Below are 19,704 nucleotides of genomic sequence, written 5' to 3' on the forward strand. Positions count from 1 at the left end.
ATAAGTGTATTAGCCAAGGTCATATAATTAGTAACTGGCAGAAAAAAGATTCATATCCAGGCATTCTTCCTTTAAATTCTGTACTCTCGCCTTTCATTGATAACCTGGTTTTATCAGCTTAGGAAATTTGCTGTCCAGATGAAAGTATAAGTTTCTACAGAGATACGTTATTGCAGCAGTGTTCTGAATCTCATCGGGTTTGTTGGCAATTTGTCTTTAAACAAAGGTTTTTCTTGTTTTGTTTTTGTTTTTTCTTTTTCTTATTTTTGACAAGGGTGCCTTCCACGGAGAGATTTAAGGAGAAGAGAACAATAAAAATTTTCACTTTAATAAACAAGCCCTATTTCAATGTCCCCTCTCCAGTTTCATGCCTCTGATTCTTCTCTGTCATTATTTGTTTCTATTAGGTTAAATAATTTTACCTTTCCGGTATTTAACCGTTTTGACCCACAAAAACAGGGATTTCATTTGTTTAACCTAATACAGAAACATCTTTTCAAGCAGAATTTAGGAATCTACAACAATGAGCAAGATTATATTTTCATCTCCAAAATGTACCTTAAATCTGTTTGTTTCTCTTTATACCCACTGGAAACCCATGGTCCATGCCACCACCTTCTCTCACTTGGATTACTACAGTAGCCTCTGGACTGATTTCCTTACTTCTGCTATTTTCTCATTCTTGCCTCTTTAAGGAGCCAGAATGATCTTTTAAAAACAAACATTGGATTATGTTCCTCCCTTCTAGTAGTTCCCCATCACGTTTAGAATACACATCCCGGGCCCCTGCTCACCTCTCTAACCTAATCTTGTGTCACCTTCCCCTTAATCCAGAGCTTTCAACACGTGACCTTTTTCAGTTCCTGTAACACACCAAATTCATTTCTAATCAGAGACTTTGCATTACCTCTCCCCTTTGTGTGGAATGGTCTTCTGCAGAACTGAAGGTCAGTTCTGTCTAATAAATAGGAATATAATAGGATTTACCTATGTAATTTAAAACTTTCTTATTAATAGCCATATTAAAATGCAAAAAGGTGAAATTATCTTTAGTTTAAACCATCATATCCAAAATATTACTATATCAACATCTAATCATTATAAAAATTATTAATATCCTGTATTCCATTTTTTGAAAGCCAGTGTGTTTATACTTATTGGACATCTCAATTCACATATTACATTTTCATAAATAATTTATATTGAGATTACATAAAATTTAAAGTGGAAAAAATAGATTCGCATATCCAAATTATTTCAAACATACTTAAAAGTTATCTAGTGAATTATGAGTTTTAAAGTTTAATTAAAATTATAAATTTAGTTCCTCAGTGGCAGAGCCGAATGTACCTCGTGGCTACTACACTGGACAGTACAGATTTAGATCAAGGATAAAATGTCTATATTCATGTTTGGGTCAAGGGGCAAAGAAGAAAATTGCACCAGAAGTGTGGCAAGGAGGGAAGGGGAAGGTCTGCAAAAATGCAGTGTAAGCTCTTTATGCAAGTCACATTGAAGTCACATTATTAGTCCTCACTAGTAAATAAGGTAAGGCTTTCTAAAGTAGACTACTTTTTAGCATCATTGCTGCACTGAGTTTAGGTATGTTGGGAATAATTTTCTGGGGTAGGAAAAGGGTCCAGTAGTGCTGGTCACATGTAGCATTTCTTTCTTCTCTTTCCTTCCTTTCCCTCCTTTCTTTCCCTCCTCTCTTTCCTTTCCTTCTTTCTTTCCTTTCCCTTTCCCTTTCCCTTCCTTTCGTTTCTGCTGTTGTTGCCCAGGCTGGGGTGCAATGGCACGATGATCTCGGCTCACTGCAAACTCCGCCTCCCGGGTTCAAGCCATTCTCCTGCCTCAGCCTCCTGAGTAGCTGGGATTACAGGCATGCGCCACCATGCCCTGCTAAGTTTGTATTTTTAGTAGAGACGTGGTTTCTCCATGATGGTCAGGGTGGTCTGGAACTCCCAACCTCAGATGATCCACCCACCTCGGCCTCCCAAAGTGTTGGGATTACAGGCGTGAGTCACCACGCCTGGACACATGTAGCATTTCTAAGTAGAATTTTATTGTATATGATACAATAAACAGTCATAGAAATCTGATCATTTTCCTATAGTTCAGGGGTTCTCAACTGGGGGTGATTTTGCCTCTCAGGGGACATTTGCCTCACTCAGCCTGCCCACCAAATTGCCTGGAGACGTTTTTGGATATCACAAGTGGAAGTACTAGTAACATCTAGTGGGTAGAGGCTAGGGATACTGCTAAACATCCTACAGGGCAGAGGACAGCCCCTGACATCAAAGAATTGTCTGGCCCAGAATGTCAATAGAAATAGTTTCTCAAGGTTGAGAAACCTTGCTCTAGAGGATCTGAGTAAGAAAGACTGAGATACCTACTCTTTTAAAACCTCAGCCGAACTCCCTTGTAATATTATGATGGGAAAAACAGGTTGTTTTGAAGCATTTCCGTTTCCATTTGTTTCCACTGTTGATGGATTTTGTGATGAGACTATAATAAAATAATTTCATCCCCAGGATAAGAATGTAGACCATTTAATAAAGCTAATACAGTGTGTGCTGTACACATAAGACTCAAAGCACCTTGGGATCGGGAGCTAGTCTTTTTACCTTTATATGGCTTGTATCAGATGATTCTACTGTCTCCAACAATGATTGATGCCAATATATTAGAATCACTTGTCTATCTTTCCTGTCTCCATCCCTTGTTTTATAGTTGTTCCTCTCCCTATGCCCTTGCCCTCCTTTTAAAATCATTCTCTTTTCATCCCTTTCTCCTCATTTTCCCCCTCTTCATCAATACCCACTGACACCTCCTATAGACCCTCCCTCAACACTCATCTATTCCATTCATACCTGTTGACACCCTCACTTAGAACTGCCAGTTCACTACCAACCCATCTGTGTCTGAGAGAGCTGACTCCCATATTCCCTATAGCTGTCGTAATTACTGTCTTGTTAGTCCATGAAACTACAAAATATAAATTCTTGACTCCTCCCCCAGAAAAAAAAACCCTCCGGAAAGATATGAAGAACAACAACACATTTGCTTTTGATACAACTCTCTGAGGAACTGCTTTTGATGTTCAGGGTTTTTTGTTTTTTTGTTTTTTTTTTCAGACCAGGTGCTGTCCATTCGGGATGGCTCTCTTCTAGAACTGATGCAGTGTCCAAAATATTACACCTCCTCTTCCAAGAAATGTGGCTTGATTGAGCTGTGTTATTTCCAACTGGTTGCACTCCCACCCGTTTCTTCTGTGGGTTTCTACATGCTTACTAAGACACCGCCTGCGTCTCCATAGTACCAGCAACTACTTCGATTTCCTTTGACCTCATGCCTCTTTTGCCTTTTGCCTGCAATTATCCTACATCCCACTGACTGTTCTTCTCTTACCTACATCATGCTAGGCTGTCTCTGGCCCCATGTCTTTCTGTCCCTCCCTGACTCTTACCATTACCCTTCTGATTAACATTAGACCAAACCTGTGGTGGGCACTGTGGTGGCAATTTGGAATCAACATAAAATCTAAAAAGGGTAGAATGGTTGTAGTGCTCCAGACTACTCTTCACTCAGCCTTTAAGGGTGCAGAACTCTAAGACTAGAACAGCTCTTTTTACATAATACGTATTCAAAACTACTAGCTGAATGGAATGTTCTGTCATATATAGCAGGAGTCCCCATGTCCCCGCCATGGCCAGGAAAGCAGGAGGTGAGGGGCCAGTGAGCAAGCAAAGCGGAGCTCTACCTCCTGTCAGATGAGCAGTGGGATTAGATTCTCACAGGGTCGCAAACCCTATCGTGAACTGCACATGCGAGGGATCTAGGTTGCACTTTCCTTATGAGAATCCAATGATAAATGAAACCACACCCCCTTCCCTGTCCCTGGAAAAATTGTCTTTCATGAGACCAGTCCCTGGTTCCAGAAAGGTTGGGGACTGCTGATACAGAGGATAAGGAAAATCAGTCTGTCATGTGTTTATCAATTTTAGGAAATCTAATCTTGGGGTAGCCAAAATCATCTTTCTTACCATTGCAGAAGCCTCCCTAAATTCAAGGAAGGATAAGATCAGAAACGTGAGTTTCCCCTTTAAAGATATGAACAGTTTCTAAGCATTGTAGTGTTTCTCAGAAAGACTAAAGGTAAAAGGGGAAAAGCCATTATTCAGAAAGCACCTAACTTTATTTTTAAAATAAGGATGTTTCTGATACTAATATTAAATATTTCATATTTTACTTTTCAGGACCATTAAAGAAAATCCTTTCTTTGACTGTTTCAAATACTTTGAAATATTGCTCAGGTAATTATAGTAAGTCACAAAACAAGTATTCATGTGAAACCTGACTTTTAAAAAATGTGTTGATGTAAGATATTCAAAGTAAATATACATTTTTTTTAAAGGATCATTATGTTAAAGGGACATAAAAGCTCAGTTTATGTTTAGGGCATTATGAGAAATACCTCAAGATTCATTTTCTTGGCGGGGCATGGTGGTTCATGCCTGTAATATCCAGCATTTTGGGAGGAGGATGGGAGGATTGTTTGAGGCCATAAATTCAATACTAGCCTGAGTAACACAGTCAGACCCTATCTTTAAACAAACAAACAAAAGAAACCCAGACACAGTGGTGTGTGCTTGTAGTCCCAGCTACTCGGAAGGCTGAGGTGGGAGGATCGCTGGAGTCCAGGAGTTCCAGGCTGCAGTGAGGTATGATTGTGCCACTGTACTCCAGCCTGGACAATGAAGCTAAACTCTTTATTATTATTATTTTTTAAAGATCCATGTTCCTATAGTTGTAGACATAAAAATGATTCTTGTAGTTTTCCTGATCTTAAACACAACGATAAAGCAGGTGTTCTTAATAGATATCTTCAATTGAAATATCTTAATTGAAAACAACAGATTTGAAGAGATTAGATCACTTCTTTCCTGATTGTTTTGGTGATCATTATTCCTAGAACTAAGCAAAGAACCAGAGTTCTGCTCTTGGCAGTTTGATTGGTGGTGTAAATTTGAATGTGCAAGGCCTTCGGCCATAATTCCTGTCATGCTATAAGATTCTCAAATTAGAGATGTGGCCAGGTGCGGTGGCTCACACCTTTAATCCCAGCATTTTGGGAGGCTGAGGTAGATCACTTGAGTTTGAGACCAGCCTGGCCAACATGGCAAAATCCTGCTAAAAATACAAAAATTAGCCAGGCATGGTGGTGCATGCATGTAATCTCAGCTACTCAGGAGGCTGAGGCAGGAGAATCGCTTGAACCCGGGAGGTGGAGCTTGCAGTGAACAGAGGATCACTCCAGCCTGGGCGAAAAAAAGACAAAAAAAGTGTATATCTGTGCTGTCCAATATAGTGGCCACTAACATGTAGCTATGAGCACTTGAAATGTGAGGAACTGAATTTTCCATTTTATTTGAGTTAATGTGAGTACTGGCCACCAATCTGGACAAACTGGACCAAGTTAGATCAACCCCTTCCTATCTCCCTCAGTTTAAAATAACCTGAAATCCAGAAAAGAAGTTATTTATCTAGTTATAGATCCTTTCCTCTCCCCAGCAACTCCTAATGATCACAGACTGCCTTCTCCTCCATTTTGTTTTCCTCAGCCTCCTTTTAAGGTCTTGCTGTTGCCTAGGCTGGAGTGCAATGGTGCAATCACGTCTCACTACAGCCTTGAACTCCTGGGTTCAAGTGATCTTCCCACCTCAGCCTCCTAAATAGTTGGGTGGGACTACAGGTGTGTGCCACCATGCCTGGCTAATTTTTCTTAAATTTCTGTAGAGGTGGGGTCGCTGTGTTGACCAGGCTGGCCTCCTGTCTTCTGATGGCTTATTCTTTATCGTTGGCAAACAAAAATTTCCAAAAAATAATCATACTCCCCATTTTAAGATAAAAAAGAGATATTCAGGATATTATATGAGTAATGCTGGAAAACAAATAATTAGCATTGTTTTATATCTTAATCTCAAAAGTAGTTTTCATCTGTTTTAACTTGTCAAAACATACCTGGTGAGCTTCCATTATCATCTGTACAGAAGGGGAAATGAAGGCAGAGAAAAACTGTATGTCTTGCCTAAAGTCAGACAGTGAATGGTCAACTAAAAGGATCTAGAGCAGAGACAGAATTAATTCACTGTCTTTCATCCAGGAACCATTGATCTTGGACTGCAGGTGGCCAATGTTGTCAGTGGACAAGGCTTTCTGAAAGAATTCTTGATTCCCCCTCAAAACTGAACTAATCTGAAATAAAAGGACATTTTACTCAGGTAGATTCTTTGGTGCCAGAGTAGTTTAATGATGACTGAAGCTTTGACCACATTGAGGAAACTCAAGGTTTCTAAATTAGATTCTCTGATAACTAGTTAGGCCTGAGTGTCTAAAGAACTTTTGATATCACTACCATATTAGTAGAGTTTATTTGCTGTATGAATTCTTTGATGTCTAATAAGAGCTGAACTTACTCGGAAAGGTCTTCCACACTCATCACATTCATAGGGTTTTTCACCTGTGTGGATTCTCTGATGTTGAATAAGACCTGTGCGCCCACTGAAATCCTTCCCACATTCTTTACATTTATAGGGTTTTACTCCAGTGTGTACTCTATGATGTCCAATGAGATGTGAGCGCTGAATGAAGGCTTTTCCACACTCATCACATTTATAGGGCTTCTCTCCAGTGTGAGTTCTCCTGTGTTTACTAAGGTCTGAGCTATGACTGAAACTTTTCCCACATTCATCACATTTATATCGTCTTCTTTCCCTCTGTTGCCATTCTGATCCGCCCTCATTTTCCATAATATCTTTGGACTTGGGATGCTGAGGAGTATCTTTGTTCAGTCTGTCATTTATCTCCCCAAGGAATTCCTTGTCTTTGGGCATATCTTCCTTCTGGAACAACTCTTCATTCTTAGTCCTAGTTTTATCACCTGTAACAAACAGTACACAAATGGGTCCTATTATATGTTTGAGAAGCAAACAGCCTATGGAAGAAAGAACATGTAAATGTTATAAATGTGTTATAAAATAATGAGAAGTCAACATACAACACACATATCAAATATTTGGTACCATCTTATTTTTGGTATCATTGTAGCACAGAGTCACAATGGAGGGAAGAAATTAAGAAGGAAGATACCAGCAGAAGAAGTTGTTTGAGAGTAGATTAAGAAGAAAAGGCAAAAATAGAGCTCAAGAGATAAGCTAGCAATACTGTGTAAGGGAAGAAGGATAAATGAGAGGACTACCGATATGCCAAGGATAATGAGAGAGACTGGAGAACAGAGATGGGGATGGAGGTAAAAGTTTGGGAGAAACATGCGGGGGCCTGAAACATAGGTGGCAAGTAAAATCAAGTAAAAGTGAATGGAGAGGATAATAGGATTTGGGGTCTGAGAGGAATACAGTGAATAGGAACCATCCAAGGAGAGGCGTGTGTTTGAAGGATAATAATTAGCTGGAAGCAGGGTGACAACATGCAGGTCAGGGTAAATAGAGGAATGAAAAGGAATAGGAAATGACAATGGATAGTCAGTGTATATGCTGGATAAAATATTTTTTTCCTGAAACTGATGTTCTTGCTGTTATCTCCTCCTGTCTAAATCCTAGCTTAGTGGTTTCTAACCTTACTGTGCATCAGAATCAGCTGGATGGTTTATTAAAACACAGATTGCTGATTTTCCCTCCCACAGATGACTCCTTATCAGAATCAAACTCAGAGCAGTTGCTATTCTTAGAATGTTATTCTCTGATGCTATTTTTTTTCACTGTTTCTTTGCCTAAAATGTCACCCCCTTTCAGTTCCCACATGACCTTCTCAGCTCAAGCAAGCCTAGTCTGTGATACTTTTGCAGGTGCACCTTAGGGATAGCTATCCTCTTTGCAGTTCACAGTGTATCTCTAGTACAGTAATTATTATACTATTGTAAGTGCTCACTCTCCTGCTTCTTGAAGAGAAGTAATGTGTCTTACCTTTGGATTCCTTACATTTAGTATAGTGCCTGGCATATAGCTGCTATTTAGTAAATGCTCAATGAAAGATGAATGAATCAAAAGATGGGTTGAGCTAGGCACAGTGGCTCACGCTTATAATCCTAGCACTTTGGGAAACTTAGGTGGGAGGATCACTTGAGCCCAGGAGTTTGAGACAAGCCTGGGAAACATAGTGAGACCTCTCTTCTAAAATAACATAACATAACATAACATAACATAACATAACATAACATAACATAACATAAAATATAAAAAATGTAAAATAAAATATAAAATATAAAATAAAATATAAAATAAAATATAAAATAAAATAAAATATAAAATAAAATAAAATAAAATAAAATAGATAGGAGGTTCTCAATCTCACTTCTAAAGTCAAACAGTAACCAGTACTCCACTCCTAGAGTTAAAGCACTTAAAGGCTTCTTTATGTTACATATAATTAAATGTCATCCTTTCCAGATAGCAGCTAGGAACATCTTCACTCAAAATAATTTTTCAGATTAGACAAATCATCTGGTAGGGATCCTACAAAATGGGAGAACTATATTGGTAAAACTTAAGTAGTAAGAATACAAAATAGGCTGGAGTATAAGGAACTACCCGGAGAGGCATTATTAGACACGAGAGCCTCTAGAGAAAGGGCGGTAAGCACTGAAAAAGGTAGGGTTTGGACAAACTGGAATTTAAAATTCACCTGCTTTTTAATGTAGCCTGGGGGATACACTAGACACCCTCATTTGTAATTAGGGAGCTGGGATGGGGGACAAAACCCAGTTAATTTGACATGCAGATAAAAACAAGAAACTTTGCTGTACTGACTGATCATTGTCTCTCTTCCCTACTTCTTTCATCATGGGAATGTGTTATGGATTAACTTGTCTTCCTCCACAAATTCACACATTGAAGCCCTAACCCCTTTCAAAGATTACTGTATATGATGATAGGGCCTTTAATGAAGTAATTAAGGTTGAATGAATTCATAAGGGTAGAACCCTAATCCAGTAGTACTAGTGTCCTTACAAGGGGAAGAGACACCAGGAGTGTGTGTGTACAGAGAAAGGCCATGTGAAGACACAGCAAGAAGTCTGCAAGCCAAGGAGAGAAGCCTCACTAGAAACTAACCCTGTAAGCATCTTCTTCTTGGACTTCCAGCCTCCAGAACTGTGAGAAAATAAATTTCTATTGTTAAGCCACCCATAAGTCTATGATATTTTGTATGGCAGGCCTCACCAATACAGGGTGCCATAAGTTCACCTGTCTCAAAATGGAAATTTAGGGAGATTTGGAACTAGAATCATTAGATAACAACAGAATTATAAGGATATTAAATAAACTCCATCCTCATCCCTTAGGTTTTTTTATCCAGTGAGAAACTAAAATATAACTCCATCATGGAGCAAGGGTAATAAGAGGATAAAATTATCCATAGTGAGGTGGAGGACAAGCAGGGAATCTTTAAAAGGAGAAAGTTCTCCCCTAACCTAAGGAAGCACCTCTTCCCTCATATACTTCCCTCATATACTAAGAGCTGTTCCTGCTTACCATTCCTTTGTGGTTTCCCAGCTTCCTGCTCCAGTTGGGTCGTCTTGGGATAGAGCTGGACAGTCAGTGATTCATATGGCCTTCCCAAGGGGGCCAACTTGTCCATGAGTATGTCCTGTCTTTCTGAATTGCCTGGGACCTAGGGAAAATGAGGTGTGTAAGGTGAACTTTATGGAAACTTAAGTAACTTCACATAAAACAATCAAAGGAAACATCTGCCACGGACATAGGAAGGGGGGACAAATTCTCATTTCATTGTAAATGGCAATAATGGCTAGGAAAAGGAACAGAGGCTAATCTCTACAATTCAGGACACTACAGAGTAAAATTCAGTGTCTCTTCTTTCATTGATCTGCAGAAGTCCAGGATCAGAGCACTGGGATTTGGAAGGTAGCTTAAAAATCATCTAGCCCAACTTCCAGCAAATGGGAGCATTTCTTCTATAACCATGCTGTCTGATATGGTAGTCACTAGCAAAATGTGGTCACTGAGTACTTAAAATATGGCTAGTACAAATGAGATAAATATTGTGGGTTAAAAATATATTTCACCTGTTTTTTTTTTTTAATGTGGCTACTAGAAAATTTAAATACATATACAACTTTCATTACATTTCTGTTGGACAGTTCTATTCTGCAATATCCTTGACATCTACTTGAATCTCTGCTTGAATACCTATTTGGAAAGGGAGTTTCTTATGGGGTAGCCTATTTTATTTATGGGTATCTATGAATGGCAGAAAATTATTTCTTTTCCTCTGATACCTGATTGCCTTTTGGTAACTTCCCACTGATCTTAGCCTTCCAAACAGGCATAGAATCAGTCTAGTGACTCTTTTCTCTTTACCCAGCCACACTTTAATTATTTGACATAGGTAGTCAGGTCCCTTCCTATGCCTTGTTCTTTAGAGTATAAATATTTTGAGATTTTTTTTCATATGCGTTTTGCTTTGGCTCTGTCCATATGCCCTGATCACTCACAGCCAGATGACTGCCCCTCCACACCTGCTTTCCAGGTTCATCAAGCTCTCTCTCCAGATCCTCCAGCACAGTCACTGCCTCCTCTCCAGTCTCTGGATGGTGTGCCTGCACCCATGCTTGCAGGTCTTTAGGAAGAATGCTCAGGAACTGTTCTAGCACCAGCAGGTCTAAAATCTGCTCCTTGGTGTGGCATTCTGGCCTCAACCACTGACGGCAGAGCTCCCACAGCTGGGTAAGAGCTTCACGGGGTCCAGGTGCATCCTGATAGCACAGCTTCCTGAAGTGCTGTCTACAGAGTTCCCTCCTGTGAGGACTGCATTTTGGTGAGCTGGAATCCTGTCCCCAGTAATGGTCTTCTGCCTTAATTATTGGAAGTCCTTTTTGTTCCTCAGGTTCCAGGGCTGTGGTCATTATGGGCTTTGTCAGGAGATTTATCCTCTATCTGGGATTAAGTCAAAGAGAATCTCTTAGAATCCTGCCTCAGAGACACTCCTAAGGCATAAAAAGTTGTTACCATAGAGAAATTACAAAAATTGCTGTGAACATAAACACATCATAATGAAGTCAAGCCACCAGAAGTCAATCAGAGAAAACAGTCTTACAGGAAGCTGAAAACAACAAAACAATAAACAGTGACACAGGGACATGGTTTGAATCTGTGCTCTATTGTGTAACTTAGAGGAAGTTATTTATCTGGACTAGAACTACAGATCCTCATGTACAATTCTCATGTGTGTTACAGGGTTGAAACATAGATTACATGAGAACGTATGCAACGTCTCTGGCATGGCAGCAGGCACTAGTAAGCACTAAATAAACACCAAATATTATTAACTGCTTTGTTAAAAGGCTCTTCATTCTGTTACCATGAGATGCATGGGCCATTTGTGTCCCCAGGATTCACTGGTTATAGGATATGTGTGCCAACCCTGGAAGGGGATCAGACAGATGCCTCTGCAAAGGAACCCGCAACCAGTGTCCCCCTTCCACCCGTCCTCTCCCAGAAGGTCGGGCCAACTCCTCTCCTGTAGATCTGTTGGGGGACGGAGGGAGGGAGAGCAGTATTACACTCTGCCCGCGACAGGGAGGTGTGGGGAGGGTGTTGCTGCTGACCACAGCTGCGCCTTGTCCCCTTTTCTCCACCTGGGAGCCGGGAGACACTCACCTTATGCGCGGGGAGGAACAGGTGCAATAGCTAGCGTCCTTTGGACAGCCCCGAACAAAGACTAGACTCAAAGACACCAATCAGCGCCCGGCCACTTCAGCCGGGCACTTCCGGGCCGCTCTAGGAAGCCTCGCCTCTGTGGCAGCTTTAGGGCTTGCCTCCTCAGCCCTAGGCAGTGGAGGACCCGGGTTCTACGCCTCGTATTGATGGGACTGCGGGGCCTGCGAGCAAGTCTTATTTCTACTTTTTAAAAATGTTTTCCGGTTTAGTTATTAAGTACGTAATATGGATAAGTAATGCATTCACATACATTTATTAAAAAGAGTAAATGTCCCCCAGCGTCTAGTGTGACAGCATTTTTCGTGACTTGTATATCCTTCCATAGATATATTACACCGTTATAGATTGTCCGCGCTTTTCCCCCTCTGCATAAAGAGTAGCATTTCTGTAACTTTCTTATTTTTCTTTTTACCAAGTGATCTTGGTAAAGACTGTACATAAGTATTTCCTTGATCTTGGTCTTTTTTAAACAACTGCACAGTATTCAACTGTGTATTATGTGCCATAATATATTAATAAACTACCCCATTGGTGATCATGAGGTTGTTTCCAATTTTTCTTTTTCAAACATTGCTGCAATAACTTACTGTGAACTCACATTTTTCATGTGTAAGGATATATCCATAGTCTGTATTTCTAGAAAGGGAGTTACTACAGCATAGAAGAGGGAAATTTGTACTTTTGTTAATGCCAAATCACCAATCATAGAATCTACTAGCAATATTCTTATTTACCTATACCTGTCAACACAGTGTTATAAAATATTTTGATCTTTGCTAAACTGATGGTTGAAAAATGCTCTTAGTTTTTTCCTCCCTCTTCCTGTTTCTTCCACAAATATTGATTTACCTACTATGCCAGGCACTACTGTGGAAGCTGGAACTAATTTTGAGCAAAACAATGCCCTTTCTTTCGTGGAATTTATAATCGTGTGTGTGTGTGGTGGGAAGGCAGGCAATAAACCAAAAAATATATAGTGTATAGATGGTGAATATTAGTGCTAAGGAGAAAATAAAGGAAATAGAGAATTTGGGGTGAGAATGAAGTGATACAGTTTAAATAGGATATTCATGGAGGACCTGACTAGTAAATTGACATTTGAGCAAAGATTGAGGGAGCTGAGGGAATGGGCCATCAGGGATAAAGATGTTTCAGGGAGAGGGATAACAAATGCAAAAGCCTGGAGTGAGGTGTGTTTTAAGTAATTTGGGCAAAGGAAGGATACTTGTTTTTCTGGAGCTGAGTGAGCAAAAGATCATTGGGTGGAGAGAGAGTGAGAACCTTCCGTGAGTGCAAGGGTATTTTTACTCTAAAATGATAAAATACTAAGCTACTGAAAGTTTATTTTCTTTTCTCTTTTCTTTCCTTTTCCTTTTTTTTAAGTGATGGGTCTCATTCTGTCACCCAGACTGGAGTGCAGTGAGTGGTGTGATCATAGCTCACTGCAGCCTGAAACTCCTGGGCTCAAGTGATCCTCTTGCCTCAGCCTCCTGACTAGCTGGAACTACAGGTGTGAGCTACACAGCATGGCTCATTCGAGATTTCTGAGTAGAGAAGTAACATGATTAAACTTGGGTATTGAAATTATTATTTTGGCTGCTATGTTAACAGTAGACTTGAATGTGAAGGGGTTGGGCAAGGGCAGAAGCAGGGAGACAGTTTGGAAAACTGGACTGGGAAGGGCCTTTTTAAGAATAACACAAAACCCTAAAGACATAAAACTGAAAAGGCCATGAAGGAAAAGATAAATGAAACTGGCCTTGTAAAATTAAAATATCTGAATGAAAAAAGTAAAAATAAAATATAAACTAAAAGTAAAATATGCCATACATCTAAAAGACACAGCTGATTTTCGTTATATACAAAGACCTTTTATCTTACCAAAAAATAAAAATATGAACAAGCCAATAGAAAAATAGACAAAGTACTTAACCTACATGCATTTATTGTCAGGCCTCTGACAATATGATAAAAAGCCATCATAACCCCTGTGACCAGCAAGTATACATCCAGATGACCTGGAGCAACTGCAAAACCACAAAAGATGACATTCCACCATTGTGATTTGTTCCTGCCCCACCCCGACTAATCAATCAACCTTGTGACATTCCCCCCACCCCTGACAATGAGTCTCATGATCTCCCCACCCTGCACCTTGTGACCCCCGCCCCTACCCACAAGAGATAACCACATTTAACTGTAATTTCCCACTACCTACCCAAATCCTGTAACACTGCCCCATCCCTATTTCCCTTTGCTGACTCTCCTTTTGGACTCAGCCCACTTGCACCCAAGTGAAATAAACAGCCCTGTTGCTCACACAAAGCCTGTTGGTGGACTCTCTTCACACAAACTCACCTGACATTTATAAAACACAAAACTAAGAATAATGAATATGAAAAGATTCACTAATAAGAATTTAAATAAAACAAGAAAGATGTTTAAAAATCTTTCAGATTGCTAAAGACAGACAATTTATAATATTCAGTGTTAGGAAGTGTATGGATATACGGGCATACTTAGTTGTACATTTTTAGAAGGTAAGACTTATTTAGAAGGTGAGAAGTTGTCCATATCCCTTGATTCAAAACTTAGCTTCTTGGATTTATCCATATAGAAATGCTTACTTAAATGTTTGAACGTATGTACAAAGAAGCACCGTTTATTTAAATTGGGAAATTTGAATGCCTATTATTTGGAATTTAAATTTCTATATGTCTATTCATTAAAATACCACCCAGTTTTTAGAAACTAAGAGATGCCAAAGGTATATTGAGTAAAATAAAAAGTTACAAAAGATATGGTATGATGGTTTTTGTGAAAATTTTTATCTTAAAAATGTTGGCCAGGCACAGTGGCTCACACCTGTAATCCTAGCACTTTGGGAGGCTGAGGCAGGCAGATCACAAGATCAAGAGATCGAGACCATGCTGGCCAACATAGTGAAACCCTGTCTCTACTAAGAATACAAAAATTAGCTGGGCATGGTGGCATGTGCTTGTTAGTCCCAGCTACTCAGGAGGCTTAGGCAGGAGAATCACTTGAACCCAGGAGGTGGAAGTTGCAGTGAGCCGAGATCATGCCACCGCACTCCAGCCTGGTGACAGAGTGAGACTCTGTCTCAGGAAAAACAAAACAAAATAAAATAAAATAAAATAAATAAATAAATAAATAAAATTCACCGTGAGTATCAGCTGGGGGTAATCTTAAGGAGAACTTGCATTTTATACATTGTATATTTCTGGAATATTTCAGTTTCTTATGAAGATTTGCTACTGGTATAAATGGGAAAAGATAATTGTTCTTAAAACCCTATTTATTCTCCACAACCTACAAAAAAATTTTCCTATTTGAAGAATTTCATCAATATCTATTTTCCTCCTCTGAAATTCTTTGCCTGACAAGTCAAAGATAAGTAATGCATTCACATAAATTTATTAAAAAGAATAAATGTCCCCAGCATCTAGTTTGACAATTTTTTTTGTGAAATGTATATCCTTCCGTAGATATATACCTTTTGTAGATACATACCTTTCATCTTACCCTTTTACAAGGGTGTAATTCCTTTAAGATGAAAATCAGATTCAAATTCCATGTGCTTTTAAACAGTAAATATAAGTAAGCAAATAAATTTATGTGGAACATTTAGAAAGTGTAGATATAAATAATTTTCAAATAAGCTTTAGAACACTCTCCACTCTGAGAAGAAAATTTTAGAAAAAGGATAACCCCTGCATTTCTTTCCATTAGAAGTACATGATCAAAAGCCAAAGTCCCTTTTTTGACTGTGACATAACATGTCCCTCATAGGCAACTGAACAGATAAAAAATCCAGACAATGCTTAGTAATTTCCTGCTTCCCCTTTAGTGCACAGTGTATTATCAGTATGTTTTGCTCTCTTTATTTAATATCTTACTGAATTAAATTATCTCATCAGGTTTTTAAGCACAAGCCCAGCCTGCTTTGTGGATGACACCTGCCACAGATCAACCTTCCTGTACTTCCTAAATAGCCCAGAATATTCAAATGTGCCCCTGGCTCATCATCCAACTTCAGAGAATTAACTGGCTAGCACCTTGGAGCACCTGCTGTGGTAACGTGAGTGGCTGAACACCAGACAAAAGGAGGATGCCAATCACTGTTGCAGATCTTGTTAAAATCCTGGCTCTATCCTCAGCTTAGGTGTATTCTTCCTGTACTAGGATAAAGCCTCTCTGACCTCTTCATTAAGGTCTAAGTATACAGTCTGGTATATGACAAGCAGGACCTTCCTCTCCTCCCCCTGTATCTTCCAAAACTATAAAAACAGAAAGCCCCAACCTTCTCACCCCTGCCACACACAAATCCCCACAGTGGACTATTTAAAAAATAACAGTACTTGGTAGATGTATATTCTCACTTGCTTTCGTTATAGAAAAAAGAAAGAAAATAAATGAACTAAGCATCCAACTCAAGGAATTACAAAAAGGAGAAAGCCTCCCCTGCCCCCAAGGAAAAAGCTAGAAAAAAATAAAGTAAAAGCAGAAGAGAATGGATTAGAAAATAGAAAAATAGTGACATTAATAAATAAATACAAAAATAAAATCTTTGTTAACAAGCCCATAAAAGCAACAAGCCTATGGTAAATCCAATTGAGAGAAAACATGTAAACATTATAAATCACAAATAGCAGAGGAAAATAGCCTGCTAACATTTTTGAAAATCTCAATGAAATTAGTGATTTTCTGGGAAAAAATATTAGTTCCAAAATTCATTTGAGAAGTAGAAAAATCTAAAACCAACCCTACCCTAAAGACAATAATTGAAAATGTTATGAAAGAATAATCTCTGGACTCAGATAATTCTGTAGCATTTTAATTTTTCAGAAGCATTTACATGTGTGTGATGAATTCTTTCTAACTTTTGCATTTGGAATATACAGAAATTGGAAGAAAAAGGGGGAAATCACTATTTTCATCACCTAAATACAGTTGAGTTTGTTGTCATTTCCTTTCAATTTTTAATATTTTAAATATTTTACATAGTTGTGATTATATTATGTAATATATTCAGTGATGAAAAGAACACAAACACGGCTATGCTGCTTGACTTTTTTTTTTTTTTTTTGAGATGGAGTATCGCTCTTTCCCAAGGCTGGAGTGCAGTGGCGCTACCTCAGCTCACTGCAGCCTCTTCCTCCCAGGCTCAAGTGATTCTCCTCCCTCAGCCTCCCGAGTAGCTGGGACTACAGGCACACACCATGCCCAGCTAATTGTTGAATTTTTAGTAGAGACAGGGTTTCACCATGTTGGCCAAGATGGTATCAATCTCTTGACCTCGTGATCCACCCACCTCAGCCTCCCAAAGTGCTGGGATTAAGGTGTGAGACGCCATGCCTGGCCCGCTACTTGACATTTTAATGTAATAAAAACTTGTCATTTTATTATAAACTTTTCATAAGAATAATTTATATCTATACATTGTTTAAGAAAATATATAGAACCTAAAAGAAGAATTGGAAAGTTTACATTAAATATATAAGGTGCTTGGTACAATGTTTGAACCACAGTAAGTGCTCAACAAATGGCAGCTACTATTGCTATACTTTATAAGGGCTTTTCCTTTTGCATGTATCATTTATTTAATTCAGAATGAGTGTTATTATCTCAGAAAATCCTGTTGCAGGGTGGAGAGGGGGAATAGACAAACTTCTTCCCACAAAGGAGCACTCTGGATGCCTCTGGAGAAGCCAAGCATATATTTTTGCTCCTCAGGAGAACCTATTTTGCTGAAGTGGCATCTAGGCTAAGCAGGATTCAACAAACTGGGGCCTAGAGTGGTAGACAGAAGAGGTATCCTGTGTCAGCACTCAGAGACTAACACAGGACAAGGATCCTGAGTGGCCCTTAAGGAATAGTAGTAAACTTAGATTTGGGTTAGGATCCTTCATATAAGGCATTTGGCCTACATGGCTTGGAAATAAAAGGTTGATTATTACTCTGAAGTCAGTGATAAAAAGAACATAAAGTACTCCTACCTCCAGAGACCTTCAGCTTCCATCTCACATTTCTCTAAAGGTTGCTGCGTTCTCCCCTACTATACTTTCACTAGCTTGGCTTCCATTTCCTCTTTGCAGTTTGTTTTTGTCATGTCCTTGTCCTTTTAAACCACTTTTTCCCTCCCCTCTCCCAATTTCTCTTCACTTTCCTTTGCTCATAGAGTTTATTCCCATCCTTCCCTTATTCTTAGCTGCTTTTTTCCCCCTACCTCTCCATTTTCCCACTTTGGCCCCATTCTACCATTTTCCCACAACTGCTCCTAATACTAAATACTTCAAATGTAAATGATTCTCTCCTCAGTTTAATACCTGCTTTTGGCCCAGTGTTTTTTCACTATTACACTTAAGGTTGACCCCCTTTTTTTTTTTTTTTTTTTTTTTTGAGACGGAGTCTCGCTCTGTCGCCCAGGCTGGAGTGCAGTGGCCAGATCTCAGCTCACTGCAAGCCCCGCCTCCCGGGTTCCCGCCATTCTCCTGCCTCAGCCTCCCGAGTAGCTGGGATTACAGGCGCCGCCACCTCGCCCGGCTAGTTTTTTTTTGTATTTTTTAGTAGAGACGGGGTTTCACCGTGTTAGCCAGGATGGTCTCGATCTCCTGACCTCGTGATCCGCCCGTCTCGGCCTCCCAAAGTGCTGGGATTACAGGCTTGAGCCACCGCGCCCAGCCAATGTTGACCCCCTTCATGTGTTTTTTATCTTACCCAAAGAACTAGTCTCTAAGGAGTCTCCTAGAAGCTATTATATTTGACTTCCTGTAGATTACCTACAAATTCTATCCAAATAAAATTTCGAAGTGGCTTTCCTCTAACTTCAGGTGTTCGAAGAATATATTTAAAATTTTTTATCTAAATCTTCAGATTTGTTAGCAGAAATCTGTTCTTCATAGAAAACTTTAATTGGAAGGCTAATATATAAAACTAATGAAAGTGAAGCTGTTTGGGTGGTAAAGCATCTAGAGTCCTTGAAGCCTCACTAAGAAATCCTTAGGGCACACAGTTTAAATGGGTGAATGAAGGGGACAGTATAAAGCAACAGAAGCTGTGTGGCAGTGAGGACCGTGTCCAACTGGAGAGTAGAATGAATTTGAATGAATTATTAGAATGAATTATTATTTACACAGGTAGGATGGTTCAGTGAGGGTAAAACAAGATTCGTCATGCAAATTCCCAGTGACCTTTCACATCTTAAAGATGGCAGACAGTCCAAATGGGCTGTATTTGGCCTGCATAGGCATTTCCCCACCCAATGCAGTATTTTTAGTACTTTATGTTCTAGGTGAGAGTAGAATGAATCAGCTCGTCAACTGTTGCCATGTGGGAATGTGGTGTCTAGTGTAGTCACGTCATGCATTTTTGTAAGAGTATCTGGAAAGTTAGATTTTATGTGAAATCTCCAGATTCTTAAATAATGGCAATAGTTTTAAATATTTTTAAAAATACTGCATTGGGGGGAAATGCCTGTGCAGGCCAAATACAGCCCATTTGGACTGTTTGCCTTCTATAAGATGTGAAAGGTTACTGGGAATTTGTATGATGTATCTTGTTTTACCCTCACTGAACCATCCTACCTGTGTAAATAATAATTCACTCTAATATTACAAAATGGCTTTTGTATTTCACAATGCTTTTAGGGTAAGTAAGTAAAAAGCTATAGTATTTTATCAAGTTAAAAAAATACAGGGCTTTTTTATGTAGATCAGATGTTCTAATTTCACACTCTAGAGAAGATTATTACTCCAACTTCAAAGAAAGCAAATAGAAGAGGAGAAAAAGGGAAGGGGAAAGAGAACAGTAGTAATTGCTAAAACCTCCAATATATGTCTAATAGAATTTTTAGATTTCCTGAGCCACTTGCTTTAGAGACATTTTGAGAGTATGGAATAAGCCCCTGCAGAGTCCCAGTTTATCAGGT

The 19,704-nt window shown here is 39.2% G+C and overlaps 2 protein-coding genes across 11 annotated transcripts in view; one reads left to right on the top strand and one right to left on the bottom strand.

The window, feature by feature from the left end:
* Positions 1 to 19,704, top strand: part of LOC111525995 — a 63,207-nt gene that overhangs the window by 1,247 nt on the left and 42,256 nt on the right. Inside the window, exons 2-3 of one of the 10 annotated variants that reach the window (XM_023191676.3) lie at positions 4,260 to 4,316; positions 15,695 to 15,855. The exons of 1 other annotated variant lie outside the window; for it this stretch is intronic. In XM_023191676.3, the coding sequence (XP_023047444.2) occupies positions 4,260 to 4,316; positions 15,695 to 15,821 (184 nt within the window). In that variant the 3' untranslated portion in view covers positions 15,822 to 15,855. 8 more of the 10 variants (XM_023191675.3, XM_023191680.3, XM_023191682.3 and 5 more) reach the window with 8 other exon arrangements.
* Positions 6,286 to 11,818, bottom strand: ZSCAN16 (zinc finger and SCAN domain containing 16). The gene is made up of 4 exons (XM_023191670.2): positions 11,697 to 11,818; positions 10,556 to 10,973; positions 9,552 to 9,690; positions 6,286 to 6,943 (listed from the first exon to the last, which is right to left on the bottom strand). Exons 2-4 carry the CDS (start codon positions 10,940 to 10,942, stop codon positions 6,423 to 6,425), a joined length of 1,047 nt encoding a protein of 348 aa, XP_023047438.1. The 5' UTR covers positions 10,943 to 10,973; positions 11,697 to 11,818; the 3' UTR covers positions 6,286 to 6,422.

The sequence above is a fragment of the Piliocolobus tephrosceles genome, chromosome 5, assembly GCF_002776525.5.
Source record: "Piliocolobus tephrosceles isolate RC106 chromosome 5, ASM277652v3, whole genome shotgun sequence".
NCBI classification, from domain to species: Eukaryota; Metazoa; Chordata; class Mammalia; order Primates; family Cercopithecidae; genus Piliocolobus; species Piliocolobus tephrosceles.